A 21684-nucleotide genomic window follows, 5' to 3' on the forward strand; every position below is an offset into this window, starting at 1 on the left:
ACGCGACTGTACACGATAATGTAGAAGATTTTAACTGTAGTCTTAAGGGCAAGGGCATTTTAATATAGCATTAGATGTTGTTGGGATTAGTTTGTAAAGTACTGTAATTAGTGGTAATCACAATAGATCAATTCGCACCCCTCGACAAATAATCGATAGAGTTACACGAATTGGTGAGGATGTAGGTTGTATTTTTCTGTATCCAATGAAGCAATGAGCATTTTTTGACGTAACTTCACTTATGCCATTCTTCCGTAAGGGGTGCGAATTAATGGTCGCAGTGATGAGGGGTTGCATAGACTCTGAATGAAGCCACTCTAGTAAGAATAATAGTAGTTTGTAAAGTTTGTTGATACAAATAAACACTAATCAACATTATAGAAATCAATTTATTTAAATTAAACTTGTTTACATAATGTTAAAAATTAAACCCCATTACAATAATTAATTAATGGCAATCAATCTTAAAGTAAGTGATGCTAAAATAAAGTCATTAATCCATTACATAGTACATTTTGTAAAATTTCAACAATATCTTAACAAATTCATAATTTACTTGTCTTACAAGCTATTCAACATTACAATGCTTGTTTGTACATTTTCTCAATCTTTGATTTTCGTTTATATTGTAACTAGTCTAAGATTATGTCCGTGCAAAACCAACAGGTCTAAATATTTATAAACGTCTAATTTGTTTCCATGATAATAAATTATATTTCAACTCTATTAACAGTTTTCTAAAAAATCGTTATGGATGACGCGTGATGAACATTTTACAAAATATTTTTGTGACTGCCTACTATCAACACATTTGATCATCTTGTTGTGACGGCATCTTGAAAAAAAAAAACATGTTTAAAATAAATCATCTCACAATAATTTGTAAGCGGCAACCATGATTTTTTTTAATAAATGAAACCAAATATTATATGGTGTTTCTATAGATATCAAAAGCGTTGGAAGCTTTGGTAAAGGGTGCGAATCTGCATACGCTGGATCAAATTTTACAGAAGGTTGTGTAACGTTATTACTTTGCTATTTCCATGGCTACGACTTTAATATTTGCACAGTACCTAAGTGTTGCCTACTCTGTATCATGCATAAAGCATAAACGATTATCTTTATTGTCTATGACTGGCGATGGGACGAATTGTATTTTTTTCAAGTCGAGTTGACGTGACTGCTAACTCGAGTTAACTCGTCTCGGTGTCTGACAAAACAACCGCGAGTCGCGAGTAGAACTCGAACCGACGATTCACGATCGGCCGGCCGACCGCGACTCGAGCGTGCTCCGAAAGTCGCCGATCCGACCAAGTGAGAACGAATAGCCGACGCGCTGTATAAATGAAGTATTCGACTCGGCAGGGAGTGCACCGAGCTAGCTCGAGTTCATAAAAAGCAGCTCGAGTTGACTCGTTGTGGAAGTAACTCGAGTTAAATAACTCGACTCGCCCATCGCTCGCACTCGAGCGTGCTCCGAACGTGGTTACCGAACGAGTAGCCGCTGATCATTGCGCTGTATGAATGAAGTATAGGCAAGACTCGGTGGGGCGGGTAACGAACTGAGTTAGCTCGAGTTCATAAATAAGGAACTCGTAGTGGGAGTAACTCGAGTTAACCGAGCTAAATAACTCGACTTGCCCATCGTTATCGACTCACTCTTGTCGTTCACCTAAAGCATGTCTTAGAATAAGTATTTTAATTATTAATTTTAATAATTAATTCTTTTTATTTAGGCCATCCTGATTTATAATTTCAACTCCGCTCAACAAAACCACACCCCGGACACTCCATACAACGCTCGAAAGTTAGTTACCTACTACTACTACATACAGCAAGGTGCTATCTGCACACAAGCAAATGTGTGCGTGAAGTGGCAGGGTTACCCATTACTATTTCGTTCTATTACGTTACGTAGTCAGACCGGCAACATAGAGAAAATTCAAACGCGAGTCTGTTATCTATAAAGCTCTAATATTATCGTAATAATTACACATGTTCATTGGGAATTTATGTCGATATATATTATATTTTTCATTAGTTCACTAACTAGAATAATATTGAAGGTTTGTTTTAAAAAATATACTAATAAGTATACAGAGAAAGAAAAATTGTTCGAAAACATACATTTTTCGAAAAATTGCACAAGAATTAAAGTACTGCCACCTTACCTATTCCTGCCACCAAGCAGTAATGTAAGCATTACTGGGTTCTGGTTTGAAAGGGTAAGCATGGTTAAATTACAGGCATGAGGGACTTGTCAACTTAGTACTCAGGGTGACGGGCGCAGTGCCAATGTCCCTAAGATTTTTGCGATTTAAAACTCTCAGTGGCACTGCAACATGTCTGTTTTTGATTATAATTTTTAACAAAATATACAATTGTCCAATTAAACAATAATTTTAATGTAAGTTACTTTTATAACCACAAGTAGGTAAGTAGAAACTAATATATTGTGCTAATAAACTACACGAAATTAATAATTATTTAACGCGTAAAATGATCCCCGTGGTTCAAACTGAGCATTTCGGGTAACCCGGGAGGGCTGGGATGGGATTTTAATACACTGCCCATCTCTGACCCTGATAGCAATTCCGAGGAATCGCTCCTCGTTGGCAATAGATACGAGTTAACAATAAAACTGACCAATTTTTGGCTTTCTCATCAATAGCAATGAGCATTAAAGAGGCCAAATCAAATAACTATGTGCACTAGCAAAAAACTAAAATTGGCTACATTTGTCAGGTATGCGGAATAACCCAATGCTAGTTACGCATAATTGTACTAACTCTCATAATATGTAAAAACGAAAGACTATGTACAAATTGAACAACAACTATGTACAAAAGTCAAATCATTCTTATTAGATTTAAAGTTTGTATTTGCAAAAAAGTTGCTAAAGTGATAACATTTTATAGTTTGATAAAAAAAGTAAGATGCATAGGTATGTATAGCTAAAAACATATGAATTACCTGAGGAATGGATTCATCCAATCTGTTGCTAGGAAATGGAAGTGCAGCTAGCTGTTCCACTAGAGCCATTGTCATCTCTGACTCCACTGTTATTTCTACCCATAATGTATCTGAAATAACATTGTACACTTATGTTAAGAACCAGAAACATTGCATTGCCTAGTACATTTACAATTTTATCCACTTCACAAATCTGAGGAGAAGAGTGTGCAACCAATTTTCTGTTAAATTATATTAGAGTGAAGGAACAATTATAATCAGGGAATGTATTTAAATTCTTTCTAAATGTAAGGTCCTAATTTATTAGCTGAACAACTCTGATAACATCTGAAATTCGAAATAAATACTGCTGTATTATACATTTAGGTCAGGTAAATATTAACATTTTCTGTTGAGCAGTTTATTCTTCTTTTTCCAATTTTAATGTGGTCTCCATAGCAAAAGTTGTTTGGTTTCATTTACTGAAAAGGATGTCAGCCAATTAAGTAGGACTTCATATACACAGAACAAAGGAAATTGAACAAGAGAAAATAAATTTACAAGCACCAATAAATATGAGGATACATGTTCCAAACTTACCTCCAATTTGGTCACCCTTATCCGTAACTAAATGGAAGTAACCTCTATGGGTGCCCGGTTTATTTGGAGCTATTAACTTTAGTGTTACAGTAGTGGAATGCCCAGGGGGAAGTGGTGGCACAAAAACTGGTGTAGCACCAAGAGGCTCACCACCTGCTTGTATCAATCTACAACTACCAGGCCACGCTTCTGTGCCTGTGTTGGCAATGCTCCAATTTTGTTCAAAACTGAAAATGATATGTTACAATGAAGATATTATATATATATATATATATATCTGTAATATATATATACATGTTACTTGAAACAAAGATCACTACACTGTGTTAAATTTAGTATTAATGTTGCGATGAGAATGCTTTGTGTAACCCAAAAAATTTAATCAAAATTAAAGCATTTTTTTTTCTGATAAATCATATCAGATATTTAATAAGAGTGCATAATGTTACCTAGCACCAGGTCCCACAGCAGTCTCTTGATTTTGAGCAGCTTTCAGTGACATTGATGGGAGCTTTGGAGGTAGAGTATAATCTAAGTAACAACATATAGCTGCCTGCAAATTCCTGCAACATTAATTTTATTACAAATAAGTAGTGCACGAAGTTAATAATAGTGTTTCCAAAGTCTGTTGTATGAAAAGAAATCGTTTACCAGTTACTCATATCCAAGAAGAAACTAGCTGTATTGTAATTCAAACTTGGCCCTAAAAGTCTTTGCATTTGGCTTATAAGTTCTTCCCTATCAGTAGTGTTCATACAACTAAACTGAAGGAGAAGGTTTTGGTCTATCTCCCCGGGGACCGAAGAACCGTCGATATCCATTGCAGGGTGTATCACAAAACACTTTTTATGTATTTCACCACTTCACAAAATATTGACATGCCCTTTGTTTACGTTGGTCAGCTGACTCCGTTTTTGCACGCTTGCACGCTGCACAAACCTTGGACAAATAATTGATCATATAGTTTAGTTACAAGTAATTACTACCTTTCGCAAATAATTGAATTTAGGCCATTATGTTAGACATAAATAATTATGTCGCATAATAGGAACGACTATGAATGACACCAACCTCTTGTCAAAATGTGTCAGTATTATGCCGACAAAAGATGTTCGGATACACGCTAAATATACCCTGAGTATACCCTATATAAAAATAAGTTCCTTTTCTGGCTCCTCGCTTTTAAGCCATTAAATAAGTAGACATTTAAAATAGTGCTAATACATGCGTATGTATACATTATCCTGCGTGTCGAATACAGACAAAGATTTTTCGTTCAAGCAATACAACAACAAATTAGATTTCAGGTTAACACAATGTGTATTTTTGACCGCCGAATCCGATGACATCATCATTTTACGGGATGATAAAAGACGCTATCTGAATTAATGTCCGACACCAGTTTGGTTTGTTTCAGTTATCAACCTTATTTTCAGATCATTATCGGAAAAGGAGTTCTCACTATCCTATCTAAGATATGCATGCAGTATCATTGTCTCGAATACAGAAATCCTCTCATACTTATATATATAGCGTATATATTTTCATACAAACCATATATATACCTTTACCATTAACAATAATACCACGTACTCCAAGCCGTTTAGGGATATCGTCCAATGAAAGAGTAGTGTTAATTCTCATAGTTTATTAATATTTTATTAGACCCTTTACCAAATTATTACAAGTAAATAAATAGAACTACATAATTGGTAATAAGTACCATTCCTTCAAAAACCTAGATCATCGTAACGAGACGAAAAGAACAATGTATATCAACTGCAAATAAAATTTACCATAAAAACAAGCAAAACAGCCATATTGCAAACATTTTCCTCTATATAAAATTAATTAACATTGTTTTAATGCTGTATTTAATTTCCGTGTAAATATAACTTTTCATTATTATATGTGACAATAGTTTTTAAATGCACACATCTAAAAACGATACCAAACAAACATCAAAAATGTTTGTATGTATTTCATATAACTGATCTAAGGCACAATCTTCTAATTTGATATAAGTATACTATCACTCATTAGTTCAAAACTGGTTCCTCATAAATATTACCCTTTATATATTAGTAAAATATTAATTTATCTCTTAATATTGACAACGTAATCAATGTAACAGCAAAATATCAACGATGTTATCATCTGTCTAGTTACAATACTTGTTTTCAACCATGTTATTTTTCTATCTTAAAATTACATCGATAACAAACTTATAAACGACATTAAAATGTTGGTAAGCTGTGTTTTGGTATAAAGGTGAGGATCGCTATACTAAAGCACGTCTGTTGATAGAGTGTCGATTTCAAACGGTGAGTAAAAAGGTGTTGCTTTCTAAAAACATCAGAGTCGTAACAACACTGAAAAATCTGTATCCATTGCTGTCTTAATAAAGATTGAGAGAAACATAATAAGCGCCAGAATATCTTAAAAATATGAACAAATCAATTGGTTTTTTAGGTTTATTATGATGATGAAAAAGATGGCCACATAGCAAATTTGAAAATGTGAAAGAAAAACGAAAAGAACTTTGAATGTAAAGAATGTGTGTTCCTGTAGTTTCTCAGTTCTTCGACCTACATGACATTGTTGTAGACCTTATAGGAAACTACTTGCTACTTTGTAAACATATGATAAGTTTACTTTGATCGCAAAAATACAGTACTTATATTCCATGGGTCGGATTGAAAAATAGCATGCAGTCTTTACACTTATAGGTGATTTCAAACAAACCTTCCTGTGTTGTAAAGAAAATCCTTAAAGTTTTCGGCGCTTATAATATTTTTCCTGAAGAAATATTAATTTTTATGCCCAAACGTACAAGGTAGCTAAACGAGTATGGTCTTTAAAATCAATACATTAAGAATCATTATTTTAAAAATACTGTAATAATATCAGATACATGATCGACGCTATGTTACATTCACTGATCTGAACAACGATCAATACTTTCAAGTAAGTGTGATTCTACCACACGAGAAATAAAACATTTACATCGCAACAATCAACAACATCATTTGTAATGCGAACAAATCAAACTGCACTCCCCGATTTCTTCGCACATTGGTCTAGGAACACTTTTCGATCCGTCCGGCATTACAACATTATCCATTTATTTAAATGATAAATAGTTAACTACATTTTTAAACCTCTTCAACTCTGTAAACATTTTATACTTAAGATCTTTTCTTAACTATATCTAAAATCTATAAAATATATTACTCTATTAAATATTAAAGGCAATATCTATCGTTAGATATGGACGGATTAGGTAAAGGCGCCCAACGGGGTTACCGATTAATGATTAATAGCTCTTAGATTATCTAAGCTTAAACAACTACGATTACGGCGCGGCGGTAGACACCAAAGGACATAAGCAACAGTCCTATTGTACATAACCAACAGTGAAACAAAATAAATATAAGAATCTCTATAAATAAATACGTGTTGCTCGTTTTAGGTAACTCACTACTACGCGGCGTCCGCGCTTGAAGCTACCGCGCGCCGATGGCCGTATTACAACGCCGCCAACTTATCCGCCCCGTGGCAGTAAAAGGAACTAACGTTACTACGTTTCAGAACGTCAAATGGACTGTCAGTTACATTTTAGCTAGCGACATTAGCGACACCTACCATGTAGCCAGATAAGTTGGTGGCCTCGTACAAAAACAATACATAACTTCGTTGGTAAACATAATTTCAGTTCCATCTAAGAAAACTTTCGTAAACTTAACAGGCAAGACCACAACCGATATTAAGTACTTAAGAGCTAAAGGAATGTAAATCTCAGGATTTCTTTTCTCTTTTTCAAAACATAATGGGGGCAGACGAAGGAATGCGTTAAGTCAGTAGCTTCTTAATAAAATAATAATAAACTATAATACAGTTTTCAACTGTCTCCGTAAACATAATCAGCACACAAGGAAATTAATATACCACAGATTTTTTATATAATTTTCAATAACCTTTCTATACCGTGTGGTTGAGCACTTCTATCCTCTTAGAAATAGAAAATAACTATATATTTTAATAAGTACTTGTTGTAAATATACCTAAGTGATAGTAAATATACTGAACCAAAATTAATAATTGCACCAACATAAGCACACGCATCTTCTCAAACTACAGAGCGACTGAAGGTGAAAAAAAACAGTATTATGCTTTTGTGCGAGATTATCTAGCTGGCTCGGGCTCGCAAACTGAGCCTAATTGAATATTGAGCAAAGGGTTCTACGGAAGGGCTTATTTATATACAAAAATCTACAATCCAATGTTAATGAAACGTGAAATCCAGAAAATAATGGTGCTTTTAAGTACATCGTAGTTTTTTAAATAATAAATAATAACAAATAAGTTTCACTTGTACATAAGTATAAGTCGTGGACTTGCATTACATGCATATAAAAGAACACATAAATAACGGAATGTAGAATTTATAATTCCTGTCTGTACACGATCACAATCAATTAAATAATCACGGAGATATCAGGCTTTGCCTTTTCATCGTCTTGTCAACAGCAAAATGTAAAAATATAATAATTTGTACACTCTTTACGATAGATTTTATATAAACTTTGTAGAATTTTCTATCGCACCAAAATACTATATAAATTTCGATTTAATATAGATCACGCACAGTACTGTCAAGTACCACATAACGAAATAATAAATAAAATAACTTTTAAGTCAACGTTTAAGTAGGTAGTCACTTCATTCCCCACCAAAGACTTGAACATTTTTGACAAATCTTACAATATGGAATGCATACGTCACAATTTGGAATGTAAAAATAATTTCTGCTGATTTACAATGCCTTCAGCTTAATTTCAAACGTTCGTACCGAGCGTTAATCTCCCGTCATATTAATTCATATATTATTTATCTCATACCCATTTTCGTTTAAGTACTAGAATATCCATATAAATATCTTCACGCAATTAACTATTTTAACCACTAAAATATACCTTGACGTAATTTGCACTTTTTAAAAATAAAACAGCTTCGGGGGGACGTTCAGCGTAGCATGTTCGAAGCACTTCTGCCTAACCTCGTGCGAGACACGGACAGCACAAAATATACCACACGCACACAGAAGATATACGACAAAGAAGATCGAAGACGGAAAAGGTACAACTAAAGAAGTGTATAAATGTCTTTCGAAGTGCTTACGTACTATGCACACGTAATGAGAAAGTGCATCATGGAACACAAAGTCAGTGATCAAACGGCCCCCCAGCAAGCAGTCATTGGTGGCTCTTGCTCAGTAGGTGGGAGTTGAACTCGTACACGTTGCAGCACTGCTCGCCGCAGATGTTGCATTTCCAAGGGTTGGAGTCGCAGTGGCAGCCTTTGTGCAGGAAGTACAGGGTGGAGTCGGGGAACGTTATGGAGCAGAACGTGCATACCAGCGAGGACGGCAGCAGCGCGGCGTCGCCGTGCGTCGACGTGATCACGCCGCCTTCCGACGGGGACGCGCGGGAGGCCTGGAACATTCCACGTCACACGTCAGTCTCGTCCATCTTCGCCATTCAAAATTTAACATCTCACATTTTTATAGAGTTCTCAGATTTTTGCGATTGTTACATAAGTACAGAAAACTAAATTTTATTGCATGAAAAGGGTTTATTTCAATTTTATTTTTTCCCAAAAATGTTACTTTTTTCTAATTACGTCACTTTATTATTGGGGGCACGAAATGTCTATAATAAATAATTACTGTAACTGTTATTGACCGACAACAGTTTTTCAACTTCGGCCTTTATTACAAGAACGAGACTGACCTGGTTGCCCAGGTGACATGTGATAAATGTGCGATAGGAAGTGAAACTATATTTTCGTATATTTGTTTTTTCAAACAAACCAACGTTTCGGGCCCTTTCCAGGTCCCATGGTCACGGGTGACTCAGATGGTCATCTCAAGCCATCAACCAGTTATGTCTAACATCATAGTCCGTCCAACTATTTAACTTTTGACATATGCATGCCTCCGAAGTTCCGTAATTATTGACATACAACCATAGACAAACAAAATGCGATACTTCCTGGACCCTTTTACTTATTATTTTAGTGAAGCGACGTCCTCTTTAGCTCGGATATTTATCGAGCCAACAGATTATGTAACGAAGATTATTCAAGTTGATAAATTGTGGTACCTGTCAAATAAATTATAATAAAATAAAATAAATTATAATAAATTATTATTGTTTATTACAAGGAATTGTCGGATTCTTCTCCATATGAACGGAAATCATCACTTGAATTCTCAATAACATTAATTATTAATTGTTGAGTACACAAATTGCCCAACACAACTTCACAATCCCAATCAGACAATGTCTTCTTTTTGGAACCCGCTCACATTCACGATTAAAACTTCTTCATAAATAAAATCGATTGCCATAAAAAATCGAATCGGAAACGCATTAAGATTCACTAATGGATTAGAATGTGAGCTGTCAAAAGTTAAATAAATGGTTGGACAGAGTATAATGCAAACCACACTATTGCACACAGACTACAGACATGACATAAGTCTGCAGTCTGCGAGCATATCAAGGATAAACCTACACTCAAATAAGTTCGACAAACCCCAGGTGCTCGAAAAAGAAGTCCGTTATTCACCCAGGATGCTATGAGAGGTCATTAAAATTAAAAGACATGGTTTCTCCGTACCACCAATTTGGAACCCAGTATTTTCTCTGATGAAAAATACCAAACAGACATAAGACTGCAGTACTATGTGTGTTTGGGATTGCTACAGAAATGATTACCATTATCTAATAAAATTTATTTTAATAGAAAATTATATTGTTAAAATCAAAATAATTTGTAAAACATTTTGTAGCGTAAATTGGAATGTTTTTTTTTTTTGGAAAATTTAAAAATACGTTATATAACTAGTGAAAAATAGAGTAGTTTGCATTAATATTAGACATGACTGGTTGATGACTTCACCATCTCAGTCAACCGTGCCGTACCATTGGAACTTTCCCTTTTTCCCTGACCTGACCATTTTTCTCATGGCACTTGTACAATTAGCTCAGTCTCGTTCGTGTAATAAAGGTCGAAATTGAAAAACTGTTTTGTCGGTCAATAACAGTTACAGTAACGTGTAGTATTGTATACATATAACTTGTTATGGTTATTTCGTACCCTCAATAATAAAGTGATGCAATTATAAAAAGTAACATTATTGGGAAAGAAATAAAAAAAAATGAAATAGAAGTTTTTTTCATATGCAACAGTATATTGATATATTTAACACCTGCTAAATTACATATTTAGTCGGTGTCATGTTCCATTATTTTTTCAATATATTTTGTCTGTTTTCTAAAAAAATCTATTTTAGACTTACGTCGTTTTAACTACGAAGTTAGGATTTCAACAGGGTAAGCGAATGTAGAAGGTATATGGTAAATGCTACAATGCAAGACATCTTTCATTCAATGCCTACTATTAAGTTGGAGATTTATTATATGGCCCCTTCGCCTCTACTAGCACCTGTACTGTAACAAGTGCGGGTCAAACAAGAAGATTGTTTAAAATAAAATAGTAAATAATTCGTCAGTTAAATTCGAAAACCTCCACTTCAAACCTCCATTAATGTGAACTTTTGAATAGGCACAAAAATAGAACATAAAAATAGTTACGTAACAATCTATGATTATACCTTTATTTTATAACTAAAAGGTGTATAAATTAAGTTTAAATTGCCTTATAGTTGAAGAGTAAAAAAGGGATCTCGTTCAGAATTAGAGTTAAGAGGTTTTCAAATTTAGCCGACGACGTGCGATAGAGAGACAGATAACAACTATTATGGCACGTTGTAATCGACTCCGGGTCACTAAACGAAAAAGTGCACTTTTGCGAAATGGTCAATAAAGGTTCTGAAATTAATTTTAAATTTGAAAAAGCGTGAGTTTCACTTAGTGACGTTGTTGTATTCAATGTGTGGTATTTAGAAAATATAAATATTTGAAACCGGTACTTAAGTGAACAATCATAATTCTAGTTTGAGCCGAAATTTATTGACTGATTGATAACTGACTGCAATCAGTTAGTTCGGAAATGAGCAACTCATCTTAACCTAATTTACAAATCTAAACATGACCTCTAAAATTAGAAGTAAGAATACTTAAAAGGTCACAATATGTTCGTGCATACGAACGAACGAAAGTGAAAGTGGTGACATTAATACCAGAGATTGAAATAGACAAGACTACGTTTACCTAAACTCAAGTAACACGTACTGGTATAGAATGGATATACCTCCCTCTGAAATGTATATTTTTGGTGTGTAATTAGCAATTAATTTATTCCGATAGTGTTATTTAAAAGACAAATCGTTAGTGATAGTGCAAATCCGCGCATGTAGCATTGGGAAAAGGCGCGTAACTGCACTAAACCAAATTTTACTGGACCGGGTTGTAACGTTAACGTAACTTTGTTATTTCAACGGTTACGACTTTCATTTTTGCACAGTAAGCATTAATTTATGTTGTCTACGTACTGATAACAATAGATTCCAATAAATCACGTTAATTTGTTGATTTGATTTGATTTGGCCACAAAACTACCGAAATGGAAACTCATAATCCAATGCTAGCTACGCGTAATTGCACTATCATCGACAAAGTTTAATTGTGAGTAAAATACAAACATTAAAAGCGTTTAAGGATCACGCACATTTTTGCTAATTATTTTATTTTACTTATTTTATTTGTTGAGCATTGGCTATAGAGCCATCAGCCTAAACAAGCAACAAACAATTAAGAAACTCAAAACGTAATAATAATTAAAATAAAAATTAATTTGTGAAAAAACTATAACTACAAAAACCCGCCATTTTTTTTTCTTATTGATAATTACTGAAAATCGGGTTTTTTTGCACCAATGAATTTTTTAACTTTGGTCGATTCCAAATTCAAATTATCAGATATGACCAAAAGAATCCGCCAGTGTTCAAAACAAATAATTTAAAAACCTGATTTTTAGTAATTGGCAAAAACGTGCTTGATCCCTAGAAACCTTGATCTATATATGTATATATATAATTTTTTTTTAATAAAATGTAAGTGCGCATTTGACCTCCATCTCACCTGATGGAAAGTGACGATGAGGTCGACGATGAAGCATGCACACTTAAATAATGCCTATTCACTCTCACCTTGGAATATCCACAACAATGAGGTGGAACCCAAGCCTACGCCTAGTCCTCCAGTGGTGGAAAGCGAAATTAAATCGTGTAATTCCATCGCACAAACTATTCTGAGATTTCAGGCAGAGGTACTATCAACTCGATGTATATTATTTGGGTTTTGGTATATTATGATCTCTGATAAATTACACGTCTGTGAAATATTTGATGCAAGTCAATCAAAGTAGTTTTTTTAATTTCAAATTTATTATATTTACGTCGTAAATAATAAACATTATATACTATTCCGAATTGGGAGTTTTAAAGTCGAAAACATTCCTAAAGTCGGGACGGACAGTCCCAATTGAAAGGTGACCTTCAAGACCAGGTAAGGACCCATTTTAGTATTCCCAATATTGCTTAGTCACAAACAACTCGTATACAAACCAATGAGTCACTTTGAAGAACAAACCTAACCAAAACAGGTTATGACTACAGGAATACATACGACACGTGACACTCCGTATCTAATGGGCAGGTTTTATAGTGGAAATATTTTTGTAACTTCCATTTACCAATATAACTTTTCCGATTTTGAATCATTGTAATGTTGGTTTTTTTTACAAACAACGCGATTCTCTAAGGGTATAAATATATATATTAGACAGAATTTGACGCCATATATTCTCAGTATCAAAGATTCGTTTTTGAATACGTAGTACATTTAGGCACGTTTAATGGTTAATAGATGTAGTTACGTACGTTCGAGCCCCGAGCGCGACCGCGAGCAGAAATGCGCCGGCGCAGGTCTTCCCGCAGCAGGCTTTTCAGCGGCGACACTTTGATCAGCGACGAGAGACTTGAGGAGACGCCGCGCTTGTCGCCGCCGTTCGCCTCGCCCTCGCCCCCCGCGCCCGATTCCTCTTGAGCGTTGGGTTCCTGGAAAACCCCGCACGACTCGCAACTATAGCTCTTTCGCGTTCAAAATGCAGTTGGAAATTCAAGCTTCTATAGCTTCACATTCTAAAATTTAAAACTGGATAATTAAAAATTGATTTTTTTTTCTTTAATTTAGAATTTAAAGCCACGTGATTGGCCATATCGTATTTCCTTCTGCGTTCTTAACGAGAATGAACAAATCTATGTGCCAATCTCTTTTGTTTTCTTCATGAATATGAAGTCGCTCGCGGTAAACGATTTTACGAAGTGTGATGATTATGAAATGATGTTTTTGACAAGATGAAAGAAACAGGAATCGTCGCCATTCTAAATATAAATTCAAAAGACCTTTTTAACCTTTTATTGTATATAGTATCTGCAGGTAAATATAAAAAAAGTATTCGATAACGCACTCGCACCCGGAGCAGTCTAATCTATTAGTACAGGTTCCTATTCAAAATCCAATTAAGAAGCACGCAAAATTCGCCCATAAAACCCGTTCGAGACGTCGCTCGGCCGCAGCCATATCATTTAAACAACACGATTATGATATCACTCGATAAGTAAGCAGGAACGGGCGGCCCGTTATTCGCTCCAACACTCATTCAAGATTTAATCATGTTAGGTTTCCGATTTTCGATAATTTGCTGTTGAATCAATGAATAAAATTATGGTGACGAGACACAAATAACTACCGTCACTACGCCGCATGTGGGTCAAATGGGAAAGTGGGAACAGTTTTCGTCGGTTCCGCGTCGGCAGATTGAAGTTACAAATTCTGATATCTCTTATTGGGTTTTCGAAGGAATATTGTTTAGTAAGGAACGTTTTAAACATGCATGTGTAGCGAATGAAATGGATAAACAATCATGATGTAGGTATGCAAGTTATCAAGTATGAATAATTGGTTATAAGTACGGTTCACAGTACCTGTTTTATGGGTATGAGAGTGATGGAGGGAGTGATGTTGGTGGGGAGGCCGGCGGACAGCGAGCTGCTGGCCACGGCGCTGTCGCCCGACTGCGGCGAACTTGGACCCTCGCCGTTCATGCGCGAATCTGGTATCATCGTTTACAAATTACGTTCTGTGCTGCATTTCGTCCCACTGTCGGTCACGGGGTTCCACGTAAGAAAGGATTTTAGTCATAGTCCGTGGTGACCCAATGTGGGTTGGTGAACCTTCTTCGACGTGCAGGTTTCGTCACGAAAAGTCTTCCTTAATAGTGAAAGGTATTGCTACTAAACAATAAGAAATGTTACACATGGCGCCACACGGGAGTCAAACCGTGACCCTCAATTGAGAAGCTACCAACCTTCCATTAAGCTACCAGCGTTCTTTTTTCCACAATTATGCGCAACAGATTTTCCAGGGTTGTAATCAATATAAAAAGCTATTGTATGCCATAAATTCATTAAAAAAAAACATTTTATACATTGAAAAAATTTTGTTAATTAATTTCACATTAATTTATTTATTATTGACACGAACGTGATATATGATATTAATTTATTTACATTGATTATTATTTTAATTACTTTTGTTCGGACATAACTATTACAAGAAAAAAAAGTCTTAAAACCGTTTTATTTCTTCTCATTGTCCGGTGAAGGTGGAACCCATGAATCATGACTATTGTAAAGGATTATTATTTAGAAGTATTGGACAAGAATAATTACACTTCGTATGCCTTGATGGTACATCATGACAATCATAACATAATGTATGTTAACCCACGATGACAAATAAAATTATTTTATTTGATTTGTTTTAAAATGTGTTATAAGTACCTGAATTGTTCCCAAGATGATTGGCCTGACCCGGAGAAAAAGTCTCGTTGTTGTCAGCCATTGATATCTCTACGTGTGGAGTCAGATAGTGCATCGGCGGTGTGGCGTTATCCACGGATCTGGCTCCGTTGCTGTCCCCGCTATCGGAATACGCGGCCGCTACGGACACGGACAGACCAGAGCCTAAGGCACCTAGGGCGTTTATGGTATTAGGATCCATGGTGCCATCAGCGTAAGCCGCGTTAGCTATGCCGGCGGCGAGCAGCGACACAGAATTATTGCTTGGTCCCGGGTTATCTAGGTCGATACCGTGTCTGTTAAAAGAAAAAAAACATATTAGACAATGAAAAATAATTCATGTAATAATAGAGTAAAAACTAACACCGTCGCGTAAACAAGTCCGCAGTCTGCGAGACCGTCATGGATAAACCTACACATTCAATGAAATTTGCCCAGCCCCAGGTCCTTGCAAAAGAAGTCCGTTATCTACCCAGACTGCTGCAAGAGGCCATTGAAATAAAAAAACATCCTAATTTCAACAGGGAAGATGGTTTCTCCGTACCACCAGTTTGGGGTCCAGTATTTCCTCTGATGAAAAATCCCAAACAGACATAAGACTGCAGTACTAATTAATATGTTTTTAATTTATTCTAATTTCCATTATTAATTAATAATAAATTTAACTTAATAAAAATTTATGTTGTTACAATATAATAATTTGAAAAACAATGTAGCGTGAATTGGAATGTTTCTTTGTAAAATTAAAAATAAGGTATTTAATTAATAACTTTTGTAATTATAGTGACAAAATGGGGTGGTTTGCATTAAATATTAGACATGACTAGTGGATGACTGTACCACCTCAGTCAACCGTGACCATGGAACCCATAAAGGGCCCATTGATTTGTTTAAAAAAATAAATATACGCGATTTAAATCCGGAAAAATAGTTTCATTTCCTATGTGTAACAATCGCGAAAACCTAAGAACTCGATGGAGTAAAGACTAATTTATTTATTTATTTGATGCACAAAACAGTTTACATTCAATTTAAGGTTATAATCTAGGATGTAAACCTAACATATAGATATGTACATACAGCATGATTGTTCAGCTCGTAAAAATAATAATAAAAAGAAAGCATACAATTTCTTCAACATGATACCCCTCATGGAAGAATGGCATAAGTGGCGTTACGTCAAACATGTTTATTGCTCCATTAGATACAGAAAAATGTAACCCACATGCTCTCCAATTCTTATAACTCAATCTAGTAATATTGTAGACTCTATCAACTAATGAGAAGACGAAGCCAATGATTCAGAACACTGTTATGAAATTTGTAGGTGTTGTTGTCAAAAACATTACAATTACCTATTGAAGAAGTGTACTCGCAAACTCTTCATGGTCGGGGCGCGATAGCTGCACAAGGGGCAAGTTTTGACGAGGTCGTGTTGGCCGACGTGCTCGTTTTGGAAGTGTGCGCGCATTGCGATCTGGCGTTGGAAACCTCGGTTGCAAATAGGGCAATGGTACGGCAGGCTCTTGGTGTGGGTGGTGAAGTGCTCGGCCAAGTGGTCTTTTCTGAAGAACCTTTTTTGGCAAACGCGACATTCGTAGGGCTTTACTCCGGTGTGTCGCATCTTGTGGCGACGCATGTTGGCGCCGTTGGAGAACTTCATGTTGCAGACGTCGCACTCGAACAGTTTCCTGTGCGGGCGCGCGTCCGCGTTCTGCGCCGCCGCCACATTGTTATTGTCGGGTGAGCACTGCGCCATGTGTGTGGTTAATGCGCGGCTGCTTAGAGTGCTAAAGCTGTTGCACGTCGTGCATTTTAACAGTGTACCACTGCCTCTTTTTGGAGTCTCTTTACTGGCTGTTGCAATCTGAAACAAGGGTGTAAAAGTATGAAGAATGAAATGATTTTTAATATTGTAATGGGCATAATAAATATTATATTATTATAATAATTGAGTAGCAGTAGAGTTCCTTGTGAAAGAGTTCGTCCAGGGAAGTACTGCCATCTTATTTATTTCTGCCGCGAAGCAGTAATGTCAGCGTTACTGTTTTCCGGTGTTGAAGGGTAAGGGTGCTGGTGAAATTACAGGCACACGGGACTTGTTACTTTGTCTCAGGGTGACCGGGCGCAGTGACAGTGCCCGTCAGATATTTGCGATAAACACTTTAAATTATTATACTGCAGAACAAGTTTTTATAGCAGTCGGAATATGATTATTCAATTATAGAAAAGACTTATCAAGTAGAAATCTGCCTACCTCAACAGGAAAGGGGAGTGGTAACCTGAAAAAAAATTTCGAACACACTATTTGAACCACACCGACGTTATATATAAGTTGGCTAGCTACTGTCACAGACAAAAGTATCTATAGTAATAAAGTTATTCATGACGAACTTGCACAATGGGTGTTAATTAATTAATATACTTCTTTACAATTGGGAATAAAACCACATTTTGTTAATCTATTTTAAATAGCACGGCTTCTAAATATATCTATTAATTAATGATACATATTGGAAATTTGGGAATGTGTTTTATTGTAAGTCATAAGTCATTAATCTATGGAAGTACAATATACCAGCCCGTTATACCATACCATACATGGCTCATACACAAGTAGACAGTAACAAGATTAGAACTATCACAATGTGCACGACCAAACATTAAATATGACAATATATAACACAGCACCTCAAACATACATTGCCTATTTATGAATACACACTAAATAATAATAAAAAATGCCCGCAGTACTCATCGTACCATGGTGGTACGATGGGTATTTTTTAAGTTCCTACTGTACTACCCAATATAAGCAATTACAAGCTTCAATTCAATTGAAGAGATGAAATTTAAAAATATTACTTACTAACAATATTAATAATAACAATAATTTGCCAGACAACCACACAAATTACATGGTCTCAAACTAGAGAATTCCCTGTGCTTCAAAACCAATGGAGTTCACACCAGAGTATTATCAAAATGCCCAGACCACAACCAATTTAGAAAAGTTCCAAACTGGTTCTGCAGGAAATTCCTCATCCAATACCCTCAGTGCAAACTGTAGAGAGACCTAAATGTCTTTATTATGTATAAAATGTTAGTTTTAGACTATGAAATGGTGCTGAACAGAATCAGCTGAACAGAGTCTTTGTATATTAATGTTCGTTTTACCTACAGATGAAGTGCGTTCTTTAAATTCCAAAATAAAATTCCCACCATTACACTACCACAAAATATCACTTTCTTCAATAGTACATTTGAATGCAATACAAGAGACATAAAGGCCATTTACAACAAGTTTTGACAGTTGGTACATAATACATGGCCTTTCTAAATAATACGAAGACTTATTTGAATATTTATACTTTTGAAGTTAGCTCTTACAGGACAGATGTCTAGGCAAACAAGGCTGACATATTATAAATTATTAAACAAAAGAAAATGTAAAGCTATTTTCTTTGTTTTTCACAGCTTAATAGCTAATAATACATTTCCAATTAAGTAGGACACAAATACACAGGTACAGCACAAATATAAAATAGTTACAAATAAACAATGGTACATTGCAATTGCATAACAATGGTTATGAAAACTATATTTTTATATTCATATAGCAAATCAGTGCATAACAAAAATTGCTATGACTACTTTTTAATTGACAATAGATGAACAGGTCATGAGGAGTGCTTGGAAACCAGGAAAAACTTGCTAGTAAAGTAAGTGTCACTGAAAATTATGTAGCCATTCTAACTAATAAAATACATCTATACATCCAAGGTGGTCAGTTTTAGTCATTCTTTAGAGTGTGTAAGTATCTGCAAATTTGATGAAATCTACCCTATATCACTACAATTTTTAAGTACATTGACAGACACTGAAAACATTTTAAAAAGCTTTGAAAGCAAGTCTCATATTATCCCTTATAACACTCATAGACATACTTACAATTTTAATGACAAACAAATTATTTACATCACAATATAAAATATACACTGTAGATAACTTTTTGTCACATAATAAAATGTATGTAGCTCACATCAATATGTGAAAAAGATCATGTGAAGAACTGTTGAGATTGTTGGTAAATGCTAAGTAGTTAAACAAAACAACTTTGTTTTTTTTATTCTATACATTAAATATATTACAATTGTAAGAGGCTATATTTTTGTTTTAAAGTATGATTTGGGCATTTCTGTCAATGAAATTGTAATGTATTTATTTACTGGACTTTATTAAAGCTAGTTTGTATATATTACTGACAGATTAATTTTATTATTCTTGACATTGTATTTTAAAATGTCACCTAGTGACATTAATAATATGTGGTAAATGGCTATTTTAATCATTTTGGTATTTTGAGTACTCTTCATCATCCCAGAAGGATCTCCATATTAAAAGTTGGTTGCATTAATAGTTCTTAAAAGACCATTTTAAAAGTTGGTTGCATTAATTGTTCTTAGAAGACAACACACAGATCTTTATTTTATTAAATTATAAAAACGGAAACACATTTATGTTAATACAGAGGTACTGGTGTTTTAATCGAGTCAATACTTGTCTCTAAAAATGCTAAAGACTCAAAAACAAGTCCATGGTACATAACTTTACTCTCAGGTACCGAAATAAATGAATGTTATTATTATTTTATATTTGAAGTATTTTCACAATAATTCCAGGTGGGGTTTTGGATAGTGAAATAAAAGGTAGATAAAGTAGAGCACTGACATTCTGATAAAAGTTATCATTAAAATAGGAAACATCTAAGACCAATAAGAACAATGCTCAGACAAATATAGTGTAATAGCTTTAGTATTCAATTGAAATGACTATATAGTAAAGGAACAATGTACCTAAGCCACATTTTAATAAACATTTTTCTTTTGTTGCTGTTTTAACTTACTGATTCTCAGTGATAGCATTTTGATCTCTATAACAATGAGATAAAGGCTACAAAGATAAGACTATATTGAATATAATATCAGCCAAGTCTTTAAAGGATAACAATTGACATAAGGAATTCTAGAAAACTTAAATCAACATGATTCACAAATAGGAGGATAGAACACAAAATAACTTCAATTATGATGATTATTGGAATGGTAATAAGAAGTACTGACCGGTTCATTTTTGACGACTACAGAATTCGGCGACACGGTGCCGGAGTCGGCCTCGGTTTCCCCTTTTGATGACATCACATTACCAGGTCACACGCTCTGCACATCTCCCGCCACTACGGCTACAAACAAAACATCCTATTTAACACAATACACCAACATATCAAAATAAGAACACGACTATCTTGAAACACGACTTAATAAAAGACGAATTCACAAAACAACTTGTTTCTTAAAAGAATGGCGAGGTGACCCATTTACGAAAACATACGAATTATCGACTCGCGATATACTATTTATAAACCTTATCTATCCTATTCGATGCATATCCCACATCACATAAATTCACCATCGTGATAAATTGTTAACACAATAATAAATTACAAACTCACGTTAGTTGATACGTCGACAGCCAGAACAGCGGTATTTTAGGGAGAGATCGCTATGTGGCCTAATTCAATGCTCAGAGAACTCGATGCACAAAATACGTGTTACGCGTATAACTGTAAATGCATAAATAAGTAGAACTTCGCTAAGAACTATCACTAAATGGACATATTAGTGGTTTAATCACTTTTTCTTGAGTTTTGCAATGTATTTCTAATGAAATTATAAAGTTTTTATCAAGCCCATTTTGTTACTGTACTTCGGCAAAACGCGCACACCTGTGATTTTTCATTTTTTTCACTTTAGTTTTATTTTTTTATTATGGCAACATTCATAATTGAAGACGTCACATTTAGTACCTTTTGTCTCATTCTAGCTATTACATTTTTATATCTTGCTATCTCTTTCATAAGCTGTTTCGTTTCTAAGGCTACATTATATTTAGCCAATAAAAAATATATTCTAAAACATTTAAGACAAGTATCCGAACATAGGAATGCGCTTTCGTTACAAAATTTTGCATAAGTTAAAAGATAAAGAAAACGCGTAATTGGCGTATAGCACTATTACTTTCTTTCTGCCATAATGCCAAAAATTTGTGTTAAATAAATATTGTTCTCTTGAAAGAGTTTAATAATGTTCTGTAGTGAAACCTGTCAAACTAAACTCGTCGCAAAATTAGTATGTTGTCAGGAAAAAACTTCTATGAAACGTACAAGATTATGTCACATT

General features: G+C 34.8%; 2 protein-coding genes across 4 annotated transcripts; both read right to left on the bottom strand.

Annotated features, from left to right (window-relative positions):
• Nucleotides 1-520: 520 nt before the first annotated feature.
• LOC113235213 (uncharacterized protein C6orf106 homolog) lies at nt 521-4563 on the bottom strand. Its single transcript, XM_026470838.1, has 5 exons — nt 4204-4563; nt 4002-4115; nt 3553-3779; nt 2974-3083; nt 521-835 (listed from the first exon to the last, which is right to left on the bottom strand). Exons 1-5 carry the CDS (start codon nt 4371-4373, stop codon nt 803-805), a joined length of 654 nt encoding a protein of 217 aa, XP_026326623.1. The 5' UTR covers nt 4374-4563; the 3' UTR covers nt 521-802.
• A 791-nt stretch (nt 4564-5354) lies between these two features.
• On the bottom strand, nt 5355-21190 carry LOC113235228 (DNA-binding protein Ikaros). 3 transcript variants are annotated; one of them, XM_026470856.1, is made up of 7 exons: nt 20958-21190; nt 20569-20681; nt 16801-17312; nt 15428-15741; nt 14570-14697; nt 13463-13639; nt 5355-9047 (listed from the first exon to the last, which is right to left on the bottom strand). In XM_026470856.1, exons 2-7 carry the CDS (start codon nt 20641-20643, stop codon nt 8808-8810), a joined length of 1446 nt encoding a protein of 481 aa, XP_026326641.1. In that variant the 5' UTR covers nt 20644-20681; nt 20958-21190; the 3' UTR covers nt 5355-8807. The 3 variants fall into 3 exon arrangements, with proteins under 3 accessions (XP_026326641.1, XP_026326640.1, XP_026326642.1); XM_026470855.1 differs by having other exon boundaries at nt 20569-20687; nt 20958-21183; XM_026470857.1 differs by lacking the exon at nt 13463-13639 and having other exon boundaries at nt 20569-20687; nt 20958-21166.
• Nucleotides 21191-21684: the final 494 nt, after the last annotated feature.

The sequence above is a fragment of the Hyposmocoma kahamanoa genome, unplaced genomic scaffold, assembly GCF_003589595.1.
Source record: "Hyposmocoma kahamanoa isolate Upper Pololo Valley unplaced genomic scaffold, ASM358959v1 87, whole genome shotgun sequence".
NCBI lineage: Eukaryota > Metazoa > Arthropoda > Insecta > Lepidoptera > Cosmopterigidae > Hyposmocoma > Hyposmocoma kahamanoa.